At 40.8% G+C, this 26139-nt stretch overlaps 1 protein-coding gene across 15 annotated transcripts in view; it reads left to right on the forward strand.

Moving 5' to 3' along the window:
- Window positions 1-26139, forward strand: part of CELF2 (CUGBP Elav-like family member 2) — a 577644-nt gene that overhangs the window by 496016 nt on the left and 55489 nt on the right. For 14 of the 15 annotated variants that reach the window (XM_054819652.1, XM_054819577.1, XM_054819567.1 and 11 more), the window contains 4 exons: window positions 6054-6188; window positions 16744-16823; window positions 21755-21913; window positions 23339-23402. In XM_054819652.1, coding sequence (XP_054675627.1) covers window positions 6054-6188; window positions 16744-16823; window positions 21755-21913; window positions 23339-23402 — 438 coding nt within the window. Of the gene's footprint in view, window positions 1-6053; window positions 6189-16743; window positions 16824-21754; window positions 21914-23338; window positions 23403-26139 lie in introns of those variants that run through there. The other variant, XM_054819661.1, reaches the window with a different exon arrangement.

Below are 26139 nucleotides of genomic sequence, written 5' to 3' on the forward strand. Positions count from 1 at the left end.
TCATTACATTCTTCTGAGCTTGCACACATTTGTGAAGGTTTGAGACACTCACAAGGTTCAAGTTCCACAGGGAGGAAGGAGAGATCCCCTCATTCATCTTACAGAGGTTTTCAAAGAACAGTATTTTGCTGTGTGATAAGATGTCCCCTCCCCATCTTGAGTCCCATCTTGAGGTTTGAATGAACATCCAAGCCCAGGAGTACCAGGACGAAATGCTCCTCCTTCTCCATGACTGTTCCTGTCTTGAGATGTATGCATCACTTCAAAAACCTGTCCCTTAGCACAAAAGACCAAACTCAGCTCGTGGAAACTGGGAGATGGGTATGGAAGAGGCATCTCCTGCACACGTTTGACTAAGTACCTGGGCACTTCTGCAGGATTAGGACTTTATTAGCAACCTGACGATCTGTTTCCTTCTGGGTAGGAACTGGGTGGCCGATAGATCTCTGCAATCATCTCCGTTCCTTCCCTGAGTACAATAGGTCATGTGTCTGAGTTTTCTCTCTGCTCGTGCAAGTGAAGCAAAGCTTAATCTCTTCCACCAAGTTTTTAGCAGCTAGAGTTGACGGGGAAAGACTTGCCTTTAGATCTAATTAATTTCTCTACCCAGGAGGATTCTGCAAAGGCTTTTGTTCAGAAATGTAACATCCCTGAAAGATTTTCAGATGTGATGTAGTGTGTCCTGTTCTGATGACCCATTAGGTCTAGTCTCACCACCTTTATATTACTAGGAGGTTATTTTAACCTATCTACAAAGTTTTGGTTAAGGATTACCTGCCAGAAAAACATGGTTTCAAGACTTTGAAGGCTCCACCATTGCTAGATTCACTTTGTTAATCACCTGCAATATTTGTCCATTTAAGGATATTTTTCCTTTTTCAAACAAAGGGGGTTCCTGCACTCGAACACTGAAAAGCACATAAAGTCATGCTTGACTCTTGTCTGTGACCATTAACATGCTACAATTCAGCAAATACTTAAATGTTTCTTGGATTGGTCAGTATTTTCAGACACATATCCTGAGGACAGTATGCTCTTAAAGGGATCAAAGGATCACCACTTCAGGGAAAATGACAAAATTTCCTACTTAAAATAAAAAGGGGGGGGAGGTACCTGAGTGATTTTATAATTTATTTTTATTTATTTTATTAGTGAAAACTTGAAGAAATAATTTTGAAACTCCGAGTGGCACAACTTTGCCAATTTGGAGGGAGTAACTAAATGCCATATGTTAGCACTAACACATAGGAAAGTTGATAATTAATGCAGGCAGCTCTGGATCCAGGTGTGACTTTGACAGATTGTATGCAAGGGTTTTTCACAGGCTTACAAACAGGGATAAAAAGTCTGTTTCCCCCCCTCCTTCCCTTCTGGATGAGAAAAAAACAACAAAAAAACCCCCCATTTATACATAATTAACTATTTCTTAATTTGCTCAAAAGAGAAGGCAACTTCTGGACGGAAAATGCAGTTTCACTGACTGGACTCTTCACAAATGCATAATAAAGGGATATAACTGATTTTTCAGTACAGAATTTTTGGGATTTGGAAGAAAGAAAAGAAAAGTTTGAATCTTCAGGGAGATTTCCCATCATTGTTATAGGGTTTAATTATTTTATAGTGTACAGAAAATAATCTCTATTCCTTTATTCTCCTGGGTTAGCACGAGCTATCTAATACAGCCTGCAAGAAATGCTCATTACTGAAGCAAATTAAGTAAAGTTAAAAAATTAGACCTTTCAGGATTTTATTCTGCAAGTTGGATGTAGGGCTGTCAGAAGGCAGTAGGGTCTGGTTTGAAAGAAGTTCCCACAGCAGAGGCAGACTTCATCTCAGCTAACTTTTGATGGCTAACATAGCTCTCTGGCTTCAAACACGATGCCTAGGCACCCGTGCTAGTGGTTGCAGAGCTAGTCTTGACGGAGTTACGAGAACAACACATCTCGTCTTAAAAAAGGTATCTCCACTTTGTGACACAGGGTTCCTGCATTTGGTCAAAGGATTCCCACCCCACGTACAGCAGGCTTAGCACTGGATGTGTTGCACTAACTGCCCGGGAAACATAGCTGACTTGTGTTTGTAATACGTTTGGATGGATTAGAGGTGAATCTCATACTTGCTTAATCAAGGTGCTGTGAAGTTTCGTATCTTCCTTCATCTGAGTAGAACTTCAAGCCTTGTTCACTGTGACCTTCTGGCTGCTTCTACTCCATCAATGAGGGGTATTCAGCCACCTCGACCTACTAGCTGCTTATGGGTAGTTGTATCTACTTAAGGCATCCAGAGTGGTACAGAACAGCCAGAAGGTACTACTAGGCCTATGAGCAAGGTTCAGGAACAATGATATCAAACACTCCCCCCAAAATAATTTCACTAATTTTCTGGATTTTGAATTATTGAAACCTACCCCTAGTGTGGGAGAGAGAATGATCAAGCAGCAGTGAAATACTTGTGAGATATGTGCTGACCCCTGTGCCTTGTTATCTTTCCCCCAGCCTTCTCCTTCGCCTGCTCTCATTGCCCAAAGCACTCCCAGCTCCCAGGCTTTGCTCAGTCCCTCAGACCTCACTTATTCCTTCTGCCCGTGCAGCTGGAGCTCAGGACATCTAGATGTTATCATGATGAGCAAGTTTTAGGAGTTGGCTAAAAGGTACCAGCCCTATCTGTTGTCAATAGCAGGGGAGAGACTCTCATTAAACAGGCCATCCCGTCTTGCTGGGAGAGGTGAGATCAGTCACTCTTTGGTGGAGCTGATCTCTTGGCATTGGCCACAGCCAATCGGTAACATTTTAGCTGAGATTAAGACTGGACATCTAAACTGTAGATGACCAAAGGTAGGCAAGATGGCTTTAGACCGCCATCCTTTCACCAAACAGCAGCAGGTAGCGCCTTTCCCCATCTCGACGCTTCGTTGGGTCGCGCGTGTTTAACGTTGGGCTCCTCATTTTACAGTCTCTGGGAGCAACCCAACACGCACAGGCAAATCAGCGGGCTTGGCTGATCGAAAGGGAAGGTTGCTGACCTCTAAATACGTTTGACCCATGCTTCTTGCAGTCCGTTGTCTATTTGATTCTCAAACCATGCCTGCATGGCAGGTAGGTATTCATTTTAGAAAGAAAGAAAGAAGGGGCTGACCAAAACTGCAGAAACAAATCCAGACAGCCAGTCTCAACGGAGGTGAAAAAGGATTCTTTTCTCTGCATGAGAATATACAATTAAAAACTCTTTCAGCTTAATAATATCAGATGTTCTATCAGATGGAGTGAAAACATGTCATTTTGATCCTCACAGTTGTCCCTTTAAATGTTTTTTTATGCTGGGCCCCTAGCCAAAAAAAGAATAGCAATTTTCTTAAGCTTCAACACTGATCAGCACTGACTAATAGCGCTGAATTCAGAGCACGTCATCATATCAATATGTTTTCTGTATTGTGAGCATTCTTCGTGAAATCTGCATTTTTAAGATGTACAGTACACGGGAGCTGGATGTTTAATTTACTATAAAATCACCCTCAAGCTGAAAACCTGCAAATCATGTTAGTTAAATGGCATATTTATAGGTTTACCAGTGAAACTGAAGGAGGCCGATGGGGAGTTTGTCATCTGCTGCTCTTGGAAAATTAAAACAAAGCCTTCCCGTTTACATCTCATTTCTTTTGAATCTCCGCGTGAACATCTTTGGTTGGAGTCTTTGTCCTGGCACCTAACCAGGACCCAGGGGACCTCCTTTGGGATGATGTGGCAGGAATTTGTCCACCTCAGCCAGCAGCTATTTTTAAGAGAAGGTTGGGATCTAGTCATACTTAGGGTCCACCTGCACTGTATTTCAAGCGTAAAATCAACCCAAATTTAAACCGGTTTAGCTGGCACACAGGCAGAAGAAGAGGTTCATAACACAGAGCAGAAGGCAACGGTCGGACCCATGCTTGGCCCTGAGGCTTCTCCCAGCCTGACTTCGTTTTGTGGTCTGGATAAACCCAGCCCTGGCAGCCCGGCTCGGTCCCTTGCCTCACGCCCTTTCCTGCACCCTGAGCAGAGCGTGTGGCTGTTGTCAAGGGGACAGGCTGGCCAGGGACCTTCCTCAAAGAAATTAGCCAAGGCAATATAGGAATTTTAAGCAGCCAAGTTGCAGGCATCCTTTCCCCAGCAAAGGTGATTACGCAGATTCTCCTTGTGGCTCTGAGCAAGGCAATTTAGTTTCACCACCCTTAAAATAATTATTAGCGGCATCAAGCCCAATTACATATTATGAATCAGATGTCAAGTTTCATTGTAAGCCGTAAATAAATAAATAAACATCCCAACTTGCAGTTCTTAATTGCAATCCCGCATATTCAGCTCCTGATCTGTATGTAACTGGCTCATCCCGGGCATTCGTCGTTCGTTAACCCTTTCTGGAGGGTTAACCTGCCTGTGGAACCTCAATGTAAAGCGTCAATGAAAACGTTGAGTCTTGAGGAACCTCTGCTGAGGAAGACAACTTCTCCTGGGTGTTAAATTCACGCCAGTTTTCTTGCAAGCTTGTACAGTGAGAAGGTGGGGTTGTAGAGGCTGGTCTCTGTTTTAGATTCTGAAAAATGCATCGTCTTGGTGATTGCTTGTATAAAAGCTACAAATGCTTTTTAAAGTCAGCAATTCTAAGGAAAAAATTACTTCAAACACCTCTTGTGATCAATAAACATGAAGCTCTTCTTTTTATTGTTGAAATTATTAAATGCACTTAAAGTGTTGAAGTATAACACAAATAAAATCCTGTGAAAATAGACGCAGTTTCTTCTTCCTCGGCTGCAATTTATTCCATTTGACAAAGTGACAGTAATACAGGAGAGAGAGTTGGGGAGCAAGGGAAGATTTTTTTTTTTTTTTTTTTTTTTGTAAGCCCAGAAATGAAAATACTTCATTACAAAAATAATTTGCACAATAATAGAAATAAGTAAGTGCACTGCAGAACTCTCTGGAGTAAAGCTTCCCTTCTCTCTTTGCTTCCCCACAAACTCTGACAGTCTGCTCATTAACAGTGCATTGGATTTACATGCCATTTCAAGGGAAGAAGAAAGCACTGGGGTATATACTGTATAATAAGCACTTAGATTTTTGGTTTAATGTAGATGGGAGGATGCATTCACATTTTTTAGCCTTTCCAGGGTGAATTAAGTTTGATGACCTATTTCATTTTTGACAAGAGTCCACAGCTTTAGTCCTGTAAATTTGAGTTTGATTATCGGGACTGCGTGCGTCCTCCTGCAGCAGTCCAGCTTTTGCTGATTTTGGTGACAATGCAGGCAGGAAATATTCTACCAATAATTCAGGTAAAGCACCTTCTTCATGGGGTTTTTTTGCAAACTCAGCATCATTACGAATCAAAGGGATTGACTCTGGGAAAGCATTATGCAGCCTCCTTGTTAAAGTGATGCCCTGGAATATATGCCTTGTGTCCTCTTGGAGGGCAGAGGGCTGTGTCAGTCTGAAAAAAAGCAGGAAAATTTAATGCGTTCTTTTTCCAGAGCAGTTGTTACACATCTGCCTTTCGAGTGCCATGCATTACGTTGGCTGAAATTGAAAGCTCAGATAGGAGCCGCTCTCTCAAAACATTTCTCAGGAATATTTTTCATTAGCTCATATCATTACGTGCACAATCCCTTCTTCAACCTCATCCCTGTCATGATTTCTTTCATACATGAGGGAGGTGAGGGAATTTATCTGAATTAAAATCTATGCAAAGATATCTTTAAAAGTCTCTCTAACAGAGGATGCTTTTCTCTTAGAAGCCGTGATGGGGAGGCATACGCAGAATGACTAAGGCAGCCAATTAATATGTTATATAAACAGCAAGCGCCACTAGAAAAAGGAGAGAGAGAAAGAAAAATGAGAGATTTGGGGTGGGGGAGGAGGGGGGGAAGGGAGGTTGTAAGTATAAAGTGTTTGCCTTAGGACTTGTCTTCAGTTACAGAGCCAGACTCACATGACTGGAGCTTGGTTTGATGTGGTAATGAAGCATTGATCACAGGAAAAAGATGAAATGGCCTTTGCTCATTCATTATTTTTATCTTCTAGCTGTGGAAGACAGAAAATTGTTCATAGGAATGGTTTCGAAGAAGTGTAATGAGAATGATATCAGGGTGATGTTTTCTCCGTTCGGCCAGATAGAAGAATGCCGAATCCTTCGGGGACCGGATGGGCTGAGCAGAGGTGAGTGTGCAGTCTGTAAAGTCTCTTTCCTTAAGTGCTAATTGGGAGCTATATGTCACAGCCAGGGTAGGCAGAGCCGCTGTCTGCAGCTAGAGGTTACGCCGTAATACGTCCCACGTGATGAAGGTATCCGCATGAACTTTTCACAGTGACTGAAATTATCACCTTTTATTTCCAGTGTCAGAAAGGTCTCGGTGCCAACATATTAACTTGTGTTATCGCCCTGTTTGTCAGCTGGAAAGGTTCCTTTGCACCCTGAGAAAACAGCCTCAGTTTCTGCTCTCACAAAATCAAAGATCCTTCCCTGACCCCTTTCTGCTTTGTAGCATAAGGCCAAAAAAAAAACCAAACCCAAAAAGAAAGGACTGTAAATGACTGCTTGAAGGCATATAGGGTCATGGGAACTGGCCCACGTCGTAGCACTATCATCTCCTCCATTCCTGTGTTTTCTATAACTATATGCAAAACATAGGTCTGCTGTAACTCAGAAACAGAGGTTAGCTTGAACCTGAGAGCTTTGCCTGGACCAAACTTTGTAAAAAGAGCTTTTAAATCTTGTGCCTCTATCACAACCCAAAAACCAGGGCAGAGGTGTTAAGCAGCACCGCTGAGCGGTCAAGCAGCTGACCTGAACTTTGGAAATAAAGCGCAGCACAGACTTCAGTAGCTGGTGATCCCTTTTGAGTGCAAAAGTGCCTTTTGGGGAAAGGCCCTCTGCAAACATGTTGAAAAGAAAAAAAATAAATGTATAGTGATGACCCAGGCTGCATGTTAACTCCATAGCCTGAAATTATTCTCAGAGCGTGAGCCTTCTCAAAAAGTCAGTGCCTGGTGGTGCTGAGTGGAAAAGAAAATAGCGACAGTCCTGTCTGTCAGTGGGGAAGGATGCTGTGGTACTAACCATGGCCATTTCATGGCACGGGGAGTAAAGTAATTTTAAGTGTGGAGCCGTGAAAACATCCTTTCTGTTTCTATAGAAAAAAAACCAAACAAAACCATAGCACAGTTTATGCATTTTATTACATTTTCCAAAGGCACAGAAAAAAGAATAGTAGCCATTTTGGTATAGATATAGGTACAAATATAGATACCTTTCTTTACTTTTGGATCAACTTGTTTTCAGCAGGCTACAGGATCCGCAGTATTTTGTGCAACAATTTGTGCATGGGGTTTTTCGGTGTGCGTGCAGCCTAGCTTCTTTAAAATGCCTATAAATTTCAGTAGGGGAAGTTGCAGGTATTCCTATGTCATGGCGCTGCTTGAAAGCACTTCGTATACTGCTTCTGAATAATAAGGACTTGTTGAAAAGACACTCTGAAAATAAATAGGGAGCCTCCAGAAAATTCCACGCTTACGTCTATGCATGCTTAATCTGCAATCCCAAAACTTTGGGGGCTGGGATGCAGCAGTCCCTTCAGGCAAGGAGAGCCTCAAGATCGTGGCTTTTGCCTTGGGGTAGGCTAAGGGAAAGCTCTGAGGTGGGTTCCTGCAGGTCAGTAATGAATGTTAACTGGTGGAGTCAGGTGCTGTCAGTATCTGTCTAGACCCGATACCGAGGCAAAACAAGTAGTTCTGATTGTCACTGATTTCACTTTCTAAGTAGCACAGGGAAGGGACAGACACAAGTGGGAAAGGAGCCAAGTAACTGCTGAACTAACAGGGTCTGGGCATCAGATGTTTTGATCCCCAGAAAGATTTAACTGACTCCTCAGCATCACCCAACAAAGAAATGGATCTTTCCTGGGATCCACAGAAATCCCACTGTGTACTTGCTTTTATTCAACAGACATTGGGCATAGTACGAGCATAGAAAAGCTAGTTATGAAATCCAACAGGGTACGTAAGGGTGGTGAGGTAGTTTTGTTCTGCCATAAATAGCAATCTCACGGTAATCAGAAGCTGAGATTTTTAAGCCATATCACCAACATATCAGGCAGAGCAGTGTCGTCTGCTGGCCAGGAGAGCCGTAGAGTTAATGTGCTGCTCTCTCCTGCTGGAGCCTGAAGATCTCAGTCCAGGTAGGTCACACACCAGTAGTCGTAGCAGAGCTGAGCTGTATCCTCTCTGCCACTCGGGTTTATTTCGGTCACAATCACGACTGATATTCTATCATGCCCTCATGCATCATGCCTTGTTAAACTTGAATTGCTTTCTACACACCCATGTTCACACTTGAAAATGAGTTCTGCTGTGCCAACCAGGTTTTCAGGCAGATGTTTATCAGCTTCACAAAACCACCACGCCATGAGAGAAGGCAAAGTGTTGGGAAAATGGTTGGTATTGCAGTCGAAATGAAAAGTGCTAAGGGAGATTTGCAGTGGAGGGAGCTTGGCTAAAAAAGCTCAGGGTGAAAAGTTGCTTCACTAAAGCGAGAGGGAGAATTTATACAGTTAAATTTTTTTAACAAGTTCCAATACTTAACGAGTTTTAATTCATGCTATTATTTCCAAGAGGCGAGTTCCCTTTCCCACAAACAGTATTTGTTTTCCCTGCACCCATCCGGATGTGCTTCCCTCCCAGACACAGGGTGGTGAATGAAAAACAGTCGCTGTCTTAGGAAAACACTGTCCGCACCATGCCAGATCCTTCGGGAGCTCATAGTGCTCACAGCAGTGAGATGGAAATATGGTTCGGTAAACTCTGGCATCTCTTTCCAATTGCATAACAAGTGCACATGATGGCATCTCAGCAGAAAAGAGCTTGAAAAGTATATTCATTGGTATTTATGCCAATTTTCAAGCTTTGTTAAAAGTTTCACGCAAATAATCTTTATTATCAGCTGATAGTTGCAAGAAATAGCTCCAGGTTACACTGCTCAGTAGAAGAGTCTTGGTTTGTACTGCTTTTTTTTTTTCTTAATAAAGAGTAAAAAGCTTTCAGCTGACTTTTAGGCCACGTCTATGTTACGACAGCAACCTTCCCGCTAGTACGATAACGGTCTGCTGTCAGCCCGCGGATAGGCAGGATGTAGGGGTGTAGCGTACCACATGGCTCCAGTAGCAAGCAGAAATCCCATCCTGTGGCATCAAGGGAAAATGTGACACTTGGTGATGAGTGTGATATAAGTGCTAAGATAAAGAGAGAGGGAGAGAGATTGAACTGGTTGTTTCTGTTGTAGTTTCTAGCCAAGAGTTGACAGAACTTTAATAAAGTCGCACCCATTGCTGTCACTACTGATAATGGACCATCAGCATTTCCACTCCAAATTCCTATTGTCAGCTGTTTGAAACTCATCTGTAAAACGAGACTAAAATAATGATACCAAGCTCCAGTGGTGGAGCAGTATATTTTAAAGAAACTGAGATTATTTTTTTTTTCCTTGAGTCATTTTTTCCCCTACTGTTGTTTGCTCCTGCATCTAAGAAATAATTGTTGTTTAAATCTGTAACTTGTTATATTCTGGCCACCTACAAAAAATAGGCAGCAACCAAAAGGCATTGCCTTCCGAAGGCTCTGGGATAGTCCCTGTGAAATTAGTTGGCTGGCAGAGAGTAATTCCTAGCTGTGAAAAGTATTAAAAAATAAAAATACCCTGTTGGCTGTAGAGATAAAGAAACCAGGGACTCAACAGACGTAGAGGCTGGCCTCCGCTTTAGCAGGGTTCATGGGACTATCTAAAGCAGCTTGCCACTGTCTGTACTATATTCATTATTCAAAGAGAAGGATTCAGCCTGCAGGGTTGTTTAATCCAGCACTTTTTCTGAAGAGCTAAGTATGCTTTACAAAAATTCATGATTGTGATATCATGTGCTAAGCTTCATTATCATGAAAAAGCAGAAGTGAACTGCCTCAGATGATTAAGATTTTAGATCACTTATTGTAAACGGCTTAAGGAAACTTTCAGACCTCCTGACTCCTAGCGCTATGTAATGTCTACATGACCACAGATGCCAACACAGACAGACACGCAGTGATAGCTGGAGTGTGCAAAAATAACCAGAAATACCCACGTTTGATTTGTAGCTGTGCCACTGATGTGCTGTATTGACCGTGAGTTGGTCTCATCATCTTCCGTTACCCCATTCCTTAAAATAAGGATGATGCTCCTCTACCTTTGTAAAATGCTTTTTTTAGATCAGTGGATCAATATCTCTGTATCACTCTAGGAATTATTACCGTCCGTAATGATGATAAAAAAAATCCTCTTATCCTTATCACAGGAGCACCACACAGCAAATTATTCTGCTGTATTGCTAAGTGCAGATTTATATGACCGATACCAGAAAGAAGTCAACTGGGTTAATAGCATGCACTGAAAAACCCTGCTAATAACATGTACAGACAGTTGGATATGCCATGAAAATCGTGGAAGATCTCCAAATGCATATTCCTACATCTTTTAGGCTCCTAATTGTATGATTTTTTAACAAAACATCACCAGGCACATGGGACAAGTGAACATTTCTGCAGACATTGATTACGGGGATTTTTTTTTTTCCTTTGCTTGAAGAGCAGGTTAGAAATGGCATAACGAGTTATACCATGGTCAGGCAATTTAATTTCATGTAAAGCCATTCATAACTTTCAGATTCACAGGTTTTCTTGATGAATTAGTAAAAGAAAATTAGTATTTGCCTCATAATTAATTGCAGTGAAGGGTAGGTGAGGAGATTTTATGCCTGTTTGTTTTTCCATACGGGTAGTTACTGCTCCTTCACGAGCTTAAGTAATGTGAGGTGCCAGCCATGGGAGCAGCCTGGATTAGGGGCCAACTTCTGTCTTGTGTATCGGTGGTGGGAAACGAGCATGGTGGAAGTGCTGTATTGTAGTTGCTCTTCAGAAGCACCTCCATGCCCTGTCTCTTTCACTGTAATACGGTAACATTTTAATTTTTTCTGATCATCATGGCACATTTAATTTTCTGTTTTTCCCCTGGTGAAACTCTTTCAAAGCTGGGAAGGAACGAGCACATCCACGTGGCCAGTGTGTCTGCTGGCCTTTAGCCAGTAACTCTACCTCTCAGATCTCCATTACTGCATCTTCGCAGCAAACCCTCTCCAGAGAGAGGTCTAAAATGAAATAATTTACAAGAGTTTTTATTCCAACAAGAGGGTCATCGAGGCACTGTTAGAGAATGTGGTCTTTGGTACCCATTTGATTCTGGTTTTCTGTAAATTCCAGTTACTCAAGTCTGTATTTTGCAGGGTGGTTGGGTGGTTAATTGACTGTCCAGTTAGAAACACTTCAAAGGAACCACCAACTTCAGGAAATTTAAAATCTAGAATGTGTTACCTGGTCAATAGTCAAGAGAAGTCAGTAAAGCCAAAGAGATGAGGCATGTTTACAGGATGTGCCCTTGTTACCTTTATGCCTGATACGCATAAACTAAGGCGCTTCACTGTGACTTTGTCAACACTTTATTTTGGGCTGAGTTGTTGGACCTGGTCTAAGACCTGCCATTGTGTGTCTTAAGCAATACTTAATGACCAAATATCTGTACAGTAAACAATCTGATGTCTTAATTTGTAGCTGAACTGTATTCTAACCTCTAAGACAGATTTTTGTGTGATGTCTTCATTAGAAGGCTGTTTCCCAGGCTAGTCCTTCCTTCAGACCGTGCTATATTAGCACAGTGTAGAAAAGGGAAAGTCTACTTTGCAGTCTCAGCTAGAAATATTTTAACTCAACTAGAGCTTATTTTTATCATGCTTCAATTTCCATAGCTTTTTATTTGAGCCTTATCTTTACTTTAAATAGAGGCTTTCATCTCAGAGGATCCCAAATACTTCTTGCAGGAATATTTTGGCAGCTTTTCACTATTGTTTCTTCACAGAAAGTGGAGAAAAAACTTGTTTACAGTGAACTAGGAAGCTGTAGTGCAACCGTTACACCACCAGCTGCACAGCCACCGTACATAGCACTGCGATTGCTGGGATGACTTTGAAAATCTCTTGAGCTTTCTTCTGTGTCAGAGGGGTCACTATATATTTTTTTTATAAAATTGATTACATCTGCCAGTCTTTAATCTCCAGAACTTTAAAGCCGTGGGTTTTAAACTTTCATTTTTAACTCTAGGCCTGATCCAAAAATGTCTAGGGGTTTTGTATCTTCCTTTGGCCTCACTGAGGTTTTGGGGGCTTTAAAACCTCTGGTAGACCACAGTAGTGGGAGGTTTCTTGTATAGGTATGAAATCAGACCCCTTACCTTGAGGCCTCCATACTTTAAAACGTTCTACTTCACCTGCAGCTCGCAAGTATTGATGTTATGTTAGGCTGTGCATGAACTGCTGACTGAACGTTTCAAAACAGTCTGTGAACGCCTGAGATGAGAAGGATCGAGTGAAGCGGGAACTGAGATGGGGCAGTGCTGAGCTTTTTTTAAATATTTCAAGTAATTCAGTCGCTCGAGCAGCAAGCCCTAGGTGTGGGACAGCAAGGGTCGAGGAGGAAGCTTTTCTAATTTTGCAGCCTCTTCAAAATTCTTTTTCAGTTTGGGGTGGGAGGAGGCTAAGGCCCAACCCTGTGAGTTTAGATGTTCTCTCAGCCGAGATGGCAAATGTGATAATGTGCTCCAAAATCTCCTCTGTGACAGGGTTGGATGCCTCCCTCCGATTCTGCCTGCAGGAGGAAATTACTTGGAGCAGCCTTTCCCCAGTCAATCATTTATCTGGTGTAGGGGGTGAGAAGGCAGTCTTGGAGAAGCGACTAAAACTCTTAGACCTGCTTCCTCCCCTTGCTTTAGTTTCTGTTAGTGATCCCTGACATTTTGAAACCAGAGGTGATAAATAATTGCAAGGTGACTTGCAGGTTGGCCGTATTTACAAAAGGATACATGCTTTTTTTGTGGTTAGGTAGCTGGTGGTATAAAACAAAATAATTTCAAGGCATTAGCTATAGAAATATCCCCATCCCCATGCTTTCTCTCCCAGAGAGCTCCATAGCTCCAGTAAGTAGGGAGTAATTCAAGTATCGGGACTCAGTATGGCAGAACAGAAATCGTTTGCTTGTAGCTGTTGGTCCTGAAGACCTCAGCCCGTGGCGCTGCAATCAATGCAGTGTTTCATAGGATAAGGTAAGAGGCCGTGGAAATCTTTCTTGTTTTCTTGCACCACGAGGCATGAAATCTGATCAGTCTTGTCCTCTTACAATTGTGATTTACGGTCCTAAAAGTTGACAGTATGTTCCCAAAAGACCACCTATATCCACGAGATATAGTAAGAGTATGCTGAAAAGGCTTTTCCCAACCTCTCAGAAACTCCTACGTTAAGAGGACAGGATGGTTCGGGCAGAGCTCATTTGGCTTAGACAAGTGAAATCCAGTATGCCTAGACACCAACCTCTGATCAAATTCTAAGTCCCCCAAAAAAATCATCCTCCGAAAATGCATATGTACCCCGTATAGAAAATGAAAGGCACTGCCATCGACTGCGGTAGGGAATACAACCATCTCAGAACAGCTTTTCTGAATACCTAAATTATACGTGCAAGTTCAGTGATTGAGTTAAGTAGATTGAATCTATGATACAGGCTTAGCTCCCCTCCGGTGTGGCAGTCTGGTCATGAAGGAAAGGATCCCATGCTTCACACAAAATATATAGGATCCCATGTTCAACACATAATAAAATATATGTGCAACCATAATAAATATACAGATTTTATGTGTGAGTGTCCAGGTTTGGTATCTGAAAAAAATAACCCTTCAATTGAATACATGCAGCAATGTCTGGAAAGATGGTTAAATTAGCTAGCATTTAATTGGGGTGCTTGATGGTAACAACTGAAGGTCTAGGTTATCAAATAATTTAGAAATAAGGTTGTCTACTGAATTTTTACCTTGGTTATTGAGGCAAATTGGGTATTTACTGTGCAAATGGCCACTGTCCTTCGGTGGGAAATGGCCTGCCGACTGGAGATAACAAGGGGACCTAACCTTGTAGCCTCTGGCTGGCAAACCGTAATTAAAATGCAGTCCCATCTTCTCTGTGGAATGCTGCTTCCGAATGCTCATATTCAAGCCGCATAACCTCATTCATCAGGCATTCCCCTTGCCCGGAGAACAAGTTTCTTTTAAATTGGTATCTCGCTACGTGGCACTTTACGGAGATCTGCTACGAAGGTCTTTTCACTCCGCGACAAAGCCAGTGGGATCCACGCAAATGGATTTGGGCTGAGGAACGAGGAGGGAGGTTTTGCGGTAGCGTTGGGCACTGAAAGTCCCCAACAGCTGAGCTTTGTGGTTAAAAAGAGAAAAAGCTAAAGGGAGGGAAGAGAGTGTCTGCTTTATCTTGAGAGGAGCGCAGCTTTATTTCTCTGCTGATTCACATTTCTTTTGAGACCTGCTAATTGCAACATCTCTCACTAAGTTACTTACAGCCGTACTGCTGGGTAGAAATTGTGATAAATGCATAAACTGTGTCTTATTGATTTTTGTTGACATTTTACATGCTTCTTATGCATTCTAAACCTCCATTCAGTAATTGTCACTATGATACACGCTCCCGGATAATGAGAGTGGAAGAAGTGAGTGAAGCAGTTTCTTGACCATTATAAACAATATTATTCAAGGCTCTGTATGGGGTTTCTTGCCTGCCCTCCAGTATATCTATTTGTGCTCATCCCCCATTGAATTTGCAAGACGAGAAATGAAAACCCTTGGTGTTATTTCCTCTTTTAATGATAATAACAGAAATGGTTTTTAAGAGAGATTACTTTGATGGTAAATTTGGGCCTCTAATTTTAGTGCACAGCAGCAATGTGGAATCTAGCAGAGGTATTGTAGTTTATTTACCCCTTCTACTGCACATTTTGTCTAGATTGCCATAAAGAAAGCTGGTTACTTACATCGTTTTCTTTGACAGAAATTTGTTGCTGAATAAGAATAGTATAGCAGCGCGTAGTGTGGCTTAACAGCAGTAAGACATCATCAGCTGTTATGTTACCTGAGAAATATGCCGTGAAGTTCGCGTAAAAGAATTCTGACTTCTGATTTTATGATGCTTGCTTATCAGTCAGAGGTACATAAGCCAGCTTAGATTCTCTTGTATCACGGGCCTTTACGTTAAAGAGAAAAAAAAAAAATACCGCATGATGCAAAAATGCATTGACTTTATTTTCATGACTAGATGTAGTGCTTTTGGGTAATGATCAGGCATTGCTTCCTCTTACTGTTGTTTGATTAAAATGTGAATACAGTCTTGACTTGATAATCTCACCAGGTACACATGGAGCAAAAAAAGAAAAGGTATTTTATGCCTCAAATTGATTTGCATAAACCAAACAATCTGTTGCTTGTTGGATTGCAAAATGGTTTATTTTGCCCATTGGCCACAGGGGCAACAATATTGTATTTTTGATGCCAGAATGTAGCTTTCATGCATTAGCTCTAAAATGACAATATGCTTTAGCCTCTCAGTGCTTAGATTTGCTTCATTTGGAAATCTTTTAAGTAGTAATAATAATAATGTTTTGAGGAAATTGAGTGGAACACTAAATTATTCTCTGAAACCTAAGTTCAAACTGTGCAAGGCTAAGGGAGCTGAAAATCAATGCACTTTTAAAGTCATTAGAGATCACAAGTGAAATAAGTCTGTGTTGCTTTAGCTAAGCTTTTAGTGTGCCATGGTATTATTACAAAATCAGCCTGAATCTGCATTAATTTCACAGTCTTTTTCTTTAAGATGCCCAAGGGTGCATGAAGAATAAAATGTAAATCTCAGAAGGCAATGTTTTTATTAGTCAAAAGGGCAATGAGTCATGCACTAAAAAAGTTGACCTGTACCATGCCCAGTGTAGGTATGACTGACAATAGTAAAAGGGTGGAAAAATAGCCCAGGCATTAGCCTACTGGCTTTTCATTATGATTTAAAAGGCTGAGGAGGGAGAAAAGTGATTTTTTTAGTTATTCATTCACATAGCTTTGGAATTGTTCAAGTTGGTGGTAGCTTTCAAAGGTCAAAGAATTATACTTGTACTTAGGACTTGGAGAAACAAAAATCATACAGATCTTTATTTTTAATATGTTATTTTCTTCAATGTTGAGATTCCACCTACATTACTGAATTTTGTCTGAGTCTTTTCACACTTAGTCACAGGCTACAGAGTGGAGTTTTTCTCATCCTTACTTGTGTGGTCGTTCTCGGTGCATCACGGAAATACATGACATTATGGACTCCTTTGTTAAATTCCCAGTTCAGCTTCCAGTGATGCCAGTCACTTATTCACTCTCCACAATTCACCTGCACAAAAGCCATAGCAAGCAACTGTTAATGCATGGCCTGAATAGACTAAACTATGCAATCCAAACTCTACATAAAAGCCTTACCTATTTCAAACCCTGTGGCTAAAAACAAATTAAAAAAAAAATACAACCACAAATTAAAGGAAAAACCCTTTCTCTTCACCCATCCCCACCTAATTTTTTTTCTTTCATCTATGGTCAGATTAGCAAGTCAGCACTGTCAATAAATAAACTAGAGAAGTTGTTTATTTTTATGTACTACTGAGAACAGTGTCGTCTTGTGGCCGTTCTCGTAGACTGTGTTGGTTTAACAAGCGTCCAACCCTTTTGTCTTGTTGTTTTTTGTCTTTCCTGCTCCCTGTCCCCTTGTTCCCACAGGCTGTGCGTTTGTCACATTTTCTACAAGGGCAATGGCACAGAATGCAATCAAAGCCATGCACCAGTCTCAGACCATGGAGGTACAGTACTGTATCATTTGCCCTTTCTTTGTTTTCTTTGTGCAAATGATTGCGAATGGTAAAGCCATGCTCTCCTGGACCAGATCAGACACATGACAATCACAGATTTAAACTTTTTACCGACTCACTCTACCTCTCTTTGTGAAGTTTATTTTTCTTAATGACCTGAAAGCGCACGATAAGGTTGCTGTGTGGTATCCAAACACGGCTCCCGATCCTGTTTTCAGTGGCATTCAGCAGAAAAAATACTATGAATACCGCTCCTCAGTCATACTCAGAGTGTATATCTGATGAGTAAATTACCTTTAATTTTAACACATACTCCCAAAGAAAAATCTTCATTTCTTTTAAATAGATTTTTAAGTGTTGTGGTTTGCACTGCTCTGAGAAAAAGCCGAAGAGATTTAACCTGGCCACGCTGAGTTACTAGCGCACATGTTTTTCTGCAAATAGAATCTCTTTTGAAGTTAATATAACTTCTCCTTCTTCATGTAGCCAATAAAAATGCTAATGATGACAGAGCATATCGAAGTGTGGCACTTCCTGCAGAGCACCGTCATGGCTGGCCCCTCGCAAGCAACGCTCTTTATTTCCTCCCAAACTGCCTCTACGGCCTCGTATTTTATCACGATGAGCTACACAAAACTTTAAACCTGTTCACTAAATGTGAATATAGCTGCAGGCTAACGATCCGTTCATTGGAGTGGTTATCGAATGCCACGGCTTGTCTGGCAATCTCAAAACTTTTTTCAGTCTGTGATTTTTGTCATGGTCTTTCAGAATTTTGCACAAAAAACCGCACAAGTATGAAGTCTTTACTTACTCTGGATCTTCTAGCTTATCATTGGAGAGTGCATGTTATACTGTATTATGTATACTGTATCTTCGTGTAGTGATGATTTTTCTCAGAGGTGACATTGATGTTATGTGCACTTGTTTCTTTTTTTAATTTATTTTTCCACCAGGACCTTTTGATTTTTTTTATTTTTTTTTTTCCTCAGTGATTTTTCTTTGCAATGCTCTAGTCTCCCAAAGCATGCTGGGTGCTAAACAATCATTATTGCGTCATGTCGTTGAGCTGCTTTGTGTAACGAGCCAAGGGGGGAGACCAGGGGTGGGAGGGTGGAGAGAGAAGGAGAAGATAAAAATCAAGCCAGTGCATGAAAATGTCACTCACTGTTTCCTGTATACTACAAGTAATGATACCGGCATTGCAAAGCTATTGTCTTTCCAAACATCACGTTTAAATTTGGTTGAGCTTCTTTTATAATTGATGTGTTTTCTTTTCAGTGCAATGCATTTTTAGACCCCGAGTATACAGTTTTAGATGAGAATCTGCCAATGAGATGAGAATAATTGAAATGATCTTTACTAGAAAGCTGCTGTTACACAGTTTGTGCAGTCTGACAGTATATTGTGAAAAAACCTGCCACTTTGAGTCTCTGAAATAATACTTGTAATTTGTCTGCCATGCACTGCTCCATTAATTCAGATCGATATGTTTTTCTGGGTTTGATTCCAAGTAAAACGGAAATGTTTATTGGTAATACTGTGTTTTACCTATATTTTTCCATGTGTTTTAATGTATTTTTCTGTCTAGCAAAATGAATTTTACACAGCTCTACTTCAGAAGATGGTAAAATTAAAGAGATAATACCTCCCAGACAAGTTCTCCCCTTCTTCTGTTGTACGCAGTACTCCCCAAGAGGCTGCGTTTTGGTGTGATGCTCCTGTTGACATTAGTTCTGTAGAATAGTTGCTCTTGGATCAAAATACTTCTCAACACCTTTAGAGACGTCATCAATGAGCTCCCCAAACTGGCAAGGCGATTCCAAATATTTTACACTTTGAACATCTGGGTCTTTGTGCCAGTTAAGCTTAGGCTGAGAGTCCCTTCTTGGAGAGATGCAGTACACTTTCCAGCTCCTCGGTGGTGCTCAGGAGGAGTCTGACCTCAGTGGTCAGACTCAACGGAGTCTGTACCTACTGTCTTGACAGCACAAAGGAAAATATGAAGGCAGCAACAGCTGTTGGGAAGAAAATGGCACTAAATGGGGTGGAGATACCAAGCCGTTGAATGAGGAAGGGAGCTGCACCCTGTGTATATGCTGGGAGCTTCTTCACAAGATAGATAATGGAAAAGCATAAACCACAAATCATTCTTTAAGCAAAACTTTAGCTTACTTTTGCCAATAGTCTTCTAGTAAAAAGTTAACTTGGGTTAGCTAGTGTTAAATCTCGACTCAGCCTGAAACACTGGTCCTTGGACACTTTCTTTTCACGTTTTTTTGCAAACAGAAGTGAGCTGGGGGGGACAATATGTAGGACACAATTACTTTTCAACCCAATTACTGCAGATTTTTTTTCCTGATTTTTTTATTTTCAGTTCTTTGGCACACACCATTGACCAAGATGAATTTTCAAAGTGGGCTAAGAAAGAACAATGGGGATGTTAATGTCCAAATGAACACGCCTCATAGAATAATGAATTCTCTTACTGCTCTTTCCACCTGACTTTCTGACCTGGTTAAATCAACTGATTTTAAAAACATAATTTCTGCTCTAGGTTTTTGCTCTTCTGTCTCATTTCTGTGGAGTTTTTTGTTTGTTTGTTTAAGGCATTCAAATGCAGCACCAGTAGAAGACACTAATTTGTTATCATGGAGTAAATTTGATGCAACAATAACAATCCTTTTCTCATATAGAGCCACTTGCTACATATAATTTCAGTCTTCAGAATGTTTGCTCTCTTGAAAATGATGAAGTGCTGAAATATAGAGCAGACAGTGAAAAAATGAATTATAGATTCATAAATTGTAGAGATATTGTTTTTATACAATTTACTGACATTTAAGCATTCATAAATTTGATGTCAGCTGTAGTGTTGAGTGCTGAGCTGTTGAACTGAGAACTGAAATAGCCATATAATATTTCTTCCTTTGAAATTAATTTCTATTTCTTTGGAAACAGACTTGGTTCTCCTGTACATCTAGGTAGAAGGCAGTAAGTTCTGGTTATTCTTAGCCCACTGCTACCAAACCTTACGTTAAATAGAAATAGCTTGCTTTTTTTTTATCAGCGAAACCAGAAAAAACTCGCTCACACCATCCACCCCCCAGCTCCTTCTTCTCTCTTTTTTATTTAAAGGGTCTTGTTTTTAATATTAGTACAAAAATCACTACAGAGAGGTAATTGTGTAACAAGCTGACTCCTTCATAGTCTTTATTTGATTGCTGGAGTGGTACATATCTCCTTCCTCACTGAGACATCGAAAGACATTTTTACAATGAAACGCACAGGAAGGGAGTTGGAGGTGGAATAATAAATCACAAGTGATGATTTTCTAAGATAATTCTAAAGGAACAGTGTTGATGTGAGATCTTCACACAAGAGATATTATTATTGTGGTTTATTTCATCATTTCATATGTTGATTGTGAATATTCTTATCATTTCTCCTGGTGTGAAGTTCTTCAGAGAAAAGATATGCGGCTGCTTTTTGTAAATAATAGAGGGCAGGAACCTTTCTGAAGACGTTCACGGTGTTGTGAGAGCAGCCATGGGAAGTGTTAGGTTAAGTGTAACCCCACTCCCCATCCCACGCTACACACTTTGGCTGAAGTGCTGCTGTGGTTTTTGGACTTGAGTCACCTTTCACTCCTACCATTGTGTTCAGATTGAAGTTAGACAAGAAATTAGTATAACAAAGCCTGGCGGGTGGAGGGAAGTTATTCCTTGGATCCTGTGAAGTTGGAAAACAGTATGAAATGGATTGACAGTTTCTGTGACTCACAAAATGCTTGAATTAATTTGAGGAACTGAATCATTGCATTATATAGTTTGCTTCCTTGGTTTGAAAAAAATGAAGACTCGAAAGGTTAAAATATGAAAACATATTTTTATATGTTAGCAAGGGAAAAAAGTAGAACGAGAGCAACAGAGGCATCTTTCATATTCATGTCTCATTCTCTCAGTGACTTTGCCCAAGAATACTCAACCTGAAGTCCAAGGGAAACATCCAGCTTACCTCAAAAGTCCATCTGGTTCATGACCTCCTACTTCTTCTCAAGGGTCCCTCAGACATGGGTGAGGAGTAGGTTGCAGACCAGATCTCTAGTTCTTTCTTACAGCCTCCCTGTTTCCTAAGGTCTCCTACAGCCCTCCCATATCATGTAACAAGAGGCTCATAGAAGCAATAGAAGAAATGGTGGCAATCAGGAATGGGCTGCTATCACCAGAACTAGTCACTTTTGGTCTGCATCCTGCCCTTTGTTCACATCTCAAGGGTGCTTGATACAAAGCGTGCCTGGGAGCGGACCACAGGTGGGTGAATTGTCCTAGCAGCATCACCCTTTGTGCTCACTTGAGACTGGGGGTCCTTGATATGAAAAGGACCGGTGACCCGCTGATGATGGGCGCTGCAGTAGATCGGTTGCTCGCAGTCTATTTACGTAGGGTACACAAGCCAGCTGCACCGAGCGAGACCACACAGCCAGACCGTGGTGGCAGGGCGGCGTTGGCTGTGTGGTCCCTGGCAGCAGGGAGGTTGGACACCTCTCCCTTTGGCGATGCCTTGAAAACAGACTGCAGACAAAGCATCACATCCATCTCATCAGCTGTGAAGCTTAATTAAAGAGGACTGGTACACTTCGCTCTCTCTGGCAGCAGTTTTGATAGCTGGAAGGAAAAGAGAGCCTGAGGAAAGGTGCTTTATAAAAAGAACTGGGGAATCAATAATTTCTCCGTAGCCTCTTTTCCTAAGAAGCTGAAAATCTTAGTCCTGGCAGTCCTACATATGCCAGTCACAAAGAGAGGATGAGCGATCAGGTCGTGCCATTGCCGGTGGCCCTATGGGACATGGCTGAGCTCACAGCGTGAGGGTGACTCGATGGGATTTAACGCTTCTGTCTTTCCTGATCTGTCTAACCACAGGGCTGCTCTTCGCCAATCGTGGTGAAGTTTGCCGATACCCAAAAGGACAAGGAGCAGCGGCGTTTGCAGCAGCAGTTGGCACAGCAGATGCAACAGCTCAATACTGCCACTTGGGGAAACCTCACAGGTCTTGGAGGACTCACACCACAATATCTAGCTGTAAGTTTGTTTCAGAGACAGTAGCTACATTATAATGTATTTATTTTCGAACCGTGGTAAAGCAGCTATAGTAAGCTCCCAGCAATAAATTGCTAAATCCTCCAGGATGCATAGCATGTCTTTTTCCATATAAAAAACTCTCTATGTTTATCACATGGTCTGAAAAAAACTAACAAGGAATAGAATTTGAATAAACATTTCAAGATGTGTCAGTGCTGTCCAAGTCAAGCGTTTAAAGTTTACTCGTGCTGCAAAATAAAATTTGATTCCATTAGTTTCATTGTTATTTTGAATGTGAGAGTCTGGTTTTTATAGCTGGAATAAAATTTAAGTTCTTCCTTAGGGGAGGACAGATAGGCAGCTGAACACTGTAGAGGCCATATCTATATGGTGCAGCCCCTAAACTGGAATGTTGTGGTTCAGTCCTCTAATTTTCCACATTTGAATTCAGAAATGTCTTTCACTTTAATGCGTGGTGCCGTCAGTGTTGAACATGCGTGGTTCATGCTACCTTGTACAGAAAGCAAAGATGGCAGGGGAAAGCAATTTGTTTCTCATAAATGGAAAATGGTATTTTCCTTGGTCCATCTGTAAGACGAGAACCAGACGTTAGCTCTTGCCCCTGTTGGAGAAATCCGAAATCCACAGCCGTGTGTCTTAGGTCCTGGGTGGCCAAGAAGACTCCCCTGCAGCACAGCTGAGAGGGAGCCTCTGCCTTTGGTGGCTCTGGAGTTGAGAGGTCTGGTTGAGCAGCTTTTGGATAACTTGGAGAGATCCTGAGGGTTCCGAGCTAGACAAATAGATGTGTCCGTATATATGTACCGTGTGTTCATCAATACATAATTTGTATGCATACAATGCTTTCGTATAGTGATATAATTATGAACAGCTATTTACCTGGCAATTAAAAATATATATTAGTACTGAAGTAGGCTAATTAATACTGAGGTAGGCTAAATTGTTATATACAAATACCAGTCTAATGAGCATCTGTGTGCTTGATTCATAAAGATAATAAAGAAAAAACTGAATTCAGGGGAGTGGGGGAGAATGGACTGTGATTGACAGAGATGAGTTATGGTAACTACTAGACTACAGAGGGTTGTAATTAGTCACGCTATGTTGGTTTAAATAGATTTAACACCTGGTTGTTAAAAAGAATAAATTGATTAATTGTTTTAAAGCAGCAATGTTATTGAGTTTCCCTTGTGTCTCTGTGTTTCTTAATAGAGATTAGACATTAATATGGATTTACAGCATTGACTCTAGGGATGTTCATTCCAACAATAGACAGAAGCAAGAGACTATATAAATGTAAAGGAAAGCATAAATATTCCAAATGTGAAATGATAGCTCATTTTAGTTTTATCTTCATTTGTAACATTAATGTCAGATAGATTGCCGTGTTATGTTGTTAATTTGCAGCTTCTGCAGCAAGCAACTTCCTCCAGTAACTTGGGTGCCTTCAGCGGCATTCAGCAAATGGCCGGTAAGTTAAAAACCATTTCATTTTGCTCCAGCTATGTTTTGTATTCTTAAGCTATTGAATGCTGTACCTCTAATAATCACATTGTCGAGGCTGGCGGGGGGGGCATGTTGTGTATTAAAGGTGGCAGATGTATTGGCAGGGGACAGCTCGCAGTTCGACGTCAATAGAAATACTTTCTCCCCTCTTTCAGAAACTGAAATTAAACCCGGTGCTCCCAGGTTGTACAAACAGTTTGTCTTGCATTAGTCACCTGCCATTTGTCCAAAGTAACCAATTGTAAATTGCAGGAGAGCTCTTAGTCCCCGCAGCCGTATCCTACCCTATGAAAAGTGTCAGTAAAGCAACAGCAGGATTACATTCTAATTTCCAGTGAGATTTCTGTGTCCTGAAAAATCAAATTAATGGCAGCCCTCAAACAGTTTAATAATAGGTGGTGAGTAAAAATGTTCTGACCTTTTTAATGAAACCCAAGATTACAGGCCTACCTTCAGTATGAATTTTCAGGCTCCTTTTATAATCATGGAAAATTAACTGGGTGCCTTTTTGACTTTGGAACCCTAGTTGACAAAATTACACAACAGAAGCTTTTATGTAAAAGTATAATCTTTAGTCTGGGGAAAAAAAGAAAGAAAAGGGAAAAAAATCAAAGTGTGAGCGGATTTGAAAGCCAGCTAGTTGGAGGGTTTCTTAGTAATGAGCTGTGTGCCAGTAGTAACTGATGTGTAGTGATTAGCAAAAGGTCACTCCCACTGTGTGACCTACCATGCTGATACCCTAACTTAACATGATGCTAGAGAAGGCAGCATGTGCAGTAAATCAGAGCACAGATGCACATTATGCCTGCCGCGAGAAACTGTTAAAAAGCTTTTTTCTTGTTAGAGGGGAAAAAAAAAAAAAAAAAGGAAGCACAAAACCCCTAAATTGCTACATTAGTTTATTTTAATCATGAACCCACTGAATCAATGAAATACAACATCGTGCTTGATCATCACAAAACAAAGGCTAAAATATTCAGAAGTCTTTATGAACACCATTTTCTCATTCTTCTTTTAATCCTGGTCTTCTGCTTCTTCTGATTCTGCTTTGAATGAATCCTGAAATACTTTAACAAGTATAGATATACCGCACCGTATAGCTATACCCCACAGGTATTCTTTGCTCAATCGTTATATTATGCCATTATTGCAGTGACATCAGAGACTAATGTGAACCTGCTGTCTGACAATATAAATTGGCCTACAGATGACAATATCTCTGAATTATTCTCTCTTCCTCAGACCTGCTGGCAGTGCTTGCTGGTTCTATTATGTTACACTTGCAATCCAGCATTTTTTCTTCAAAAAAAATGTATCTTAATATGATAAACAGACCAGAGCGGTTCAGTAACAGTTTTATACTTGGCAGTTTTGGAAGTGGCTTTGAGCTCAGAGATTGTGTTTAATGTTTTCATATTTGGTTAGTTCTACAAAATGAAAGAATCGAGACACCGAGGAAAAATAATGTGATATCCATTGTATTATGTACACTACAGAAGTTTTCTGTTGCCTGTTTCTCACTGTTAGTGTAGATTCAGCTTTGTCTCCTGTGTTGAAAACTGTGTTGAAACTAAGAATTTTAGTCAAGTAACTTCAGGAAGGGCTCTCAATCCAGGGTGTGATTTATTCTCTGAAAAACGTATGGTCTTGATTCTGATAGAAAATCATCTCAAGAAATCGTAGTGGCACGTCATTGTTACTTGAGGGATATGCCTTCTCGACTAAAGATTAGATTGCTGATGCTCTCATCTATGGGATACTTTAATGACTGACTGCCTCTACTAGAAAATATGTATTTTTTACCTTATATACATGTTGTCAAAACAGCTTGAAGTGTACTCCTTTCTTTCCCCAAGACATCTAAGTCTTAAACCTTCATGTTCAAGGTCAAATTAGTGATATTAAATTTCTCTCCAAGCTGCAGCTCTACATGGAAGTGCCAAACACTAGGTGCTATTTCCTCATTAGGACTGAGAGTTCATGTGCTGTCCTCAGCAATCGTGTGGTATTATGTTATGCTGTGTATCTGCTACTAAAGATTTGCTCATTATGTTTTGTGAAAGGAATAGAAAATACTCCTGTGTCTGCAGCAAGGGCTTGTGTTACAGGCCGAAGCCATCCTTGAATGTTTGTAAAGGCCCAGAGTTTTTTAACTTAAGATATATATGTTCATTTTACAAAAATGAATTGAATATGTATTTCCATATTGCGTATAGCTTGTCTATTAATAAAATATTTCAAGGTGAGGAATAAAATCTAGACAAAATTGAGTAAGGTGCTAAGGAAGATCCATCATTGCAGCTTGCAAGTTCTTTGAACTTTGAGTTTGAGGGGTCCAACTTTTATCTTTGAAGTCAGTGGGTGTGCTTACCACTGAATTCAGACACTGAAAGTTTGATCAAAAGCCACATGGGCCATTGAAATTGCACTCTTATTTACATGTCAGGGCTCTAGCACCTCTTTTGTGCTTAAGTCTCAGTGAAGTCACGGTTTGCTAAATTAGGACTTCTAATACAGCCACCCCCTTGTCCAAAATTAGGGACCTTTGGATCCGCAAGTATTTATCTGTACTGCTAAAGGCCATGTTGTCCCTGTACTGAGCAGAAGGGACACAGCACACCCCCGGCTGCACATGTGAAGAAATATTTGCCGTGCAGTCCTCAGTGATATTATTTCTCAAAGCAAAGCGATTTGCTTTGGTA

Source organism: Grus americana, chromosome 1 (genome assembly GCF_028858705.1).
Source record: "Grus americana isolate bGruAme1 chromosome 1, bGruAme1.mat, whole genome shotgun sequence".
NCBI lineage: Eukaryota > Metazoa > Chordata > Aves > Gruiformes > Gruidae > Grus > Grus americana.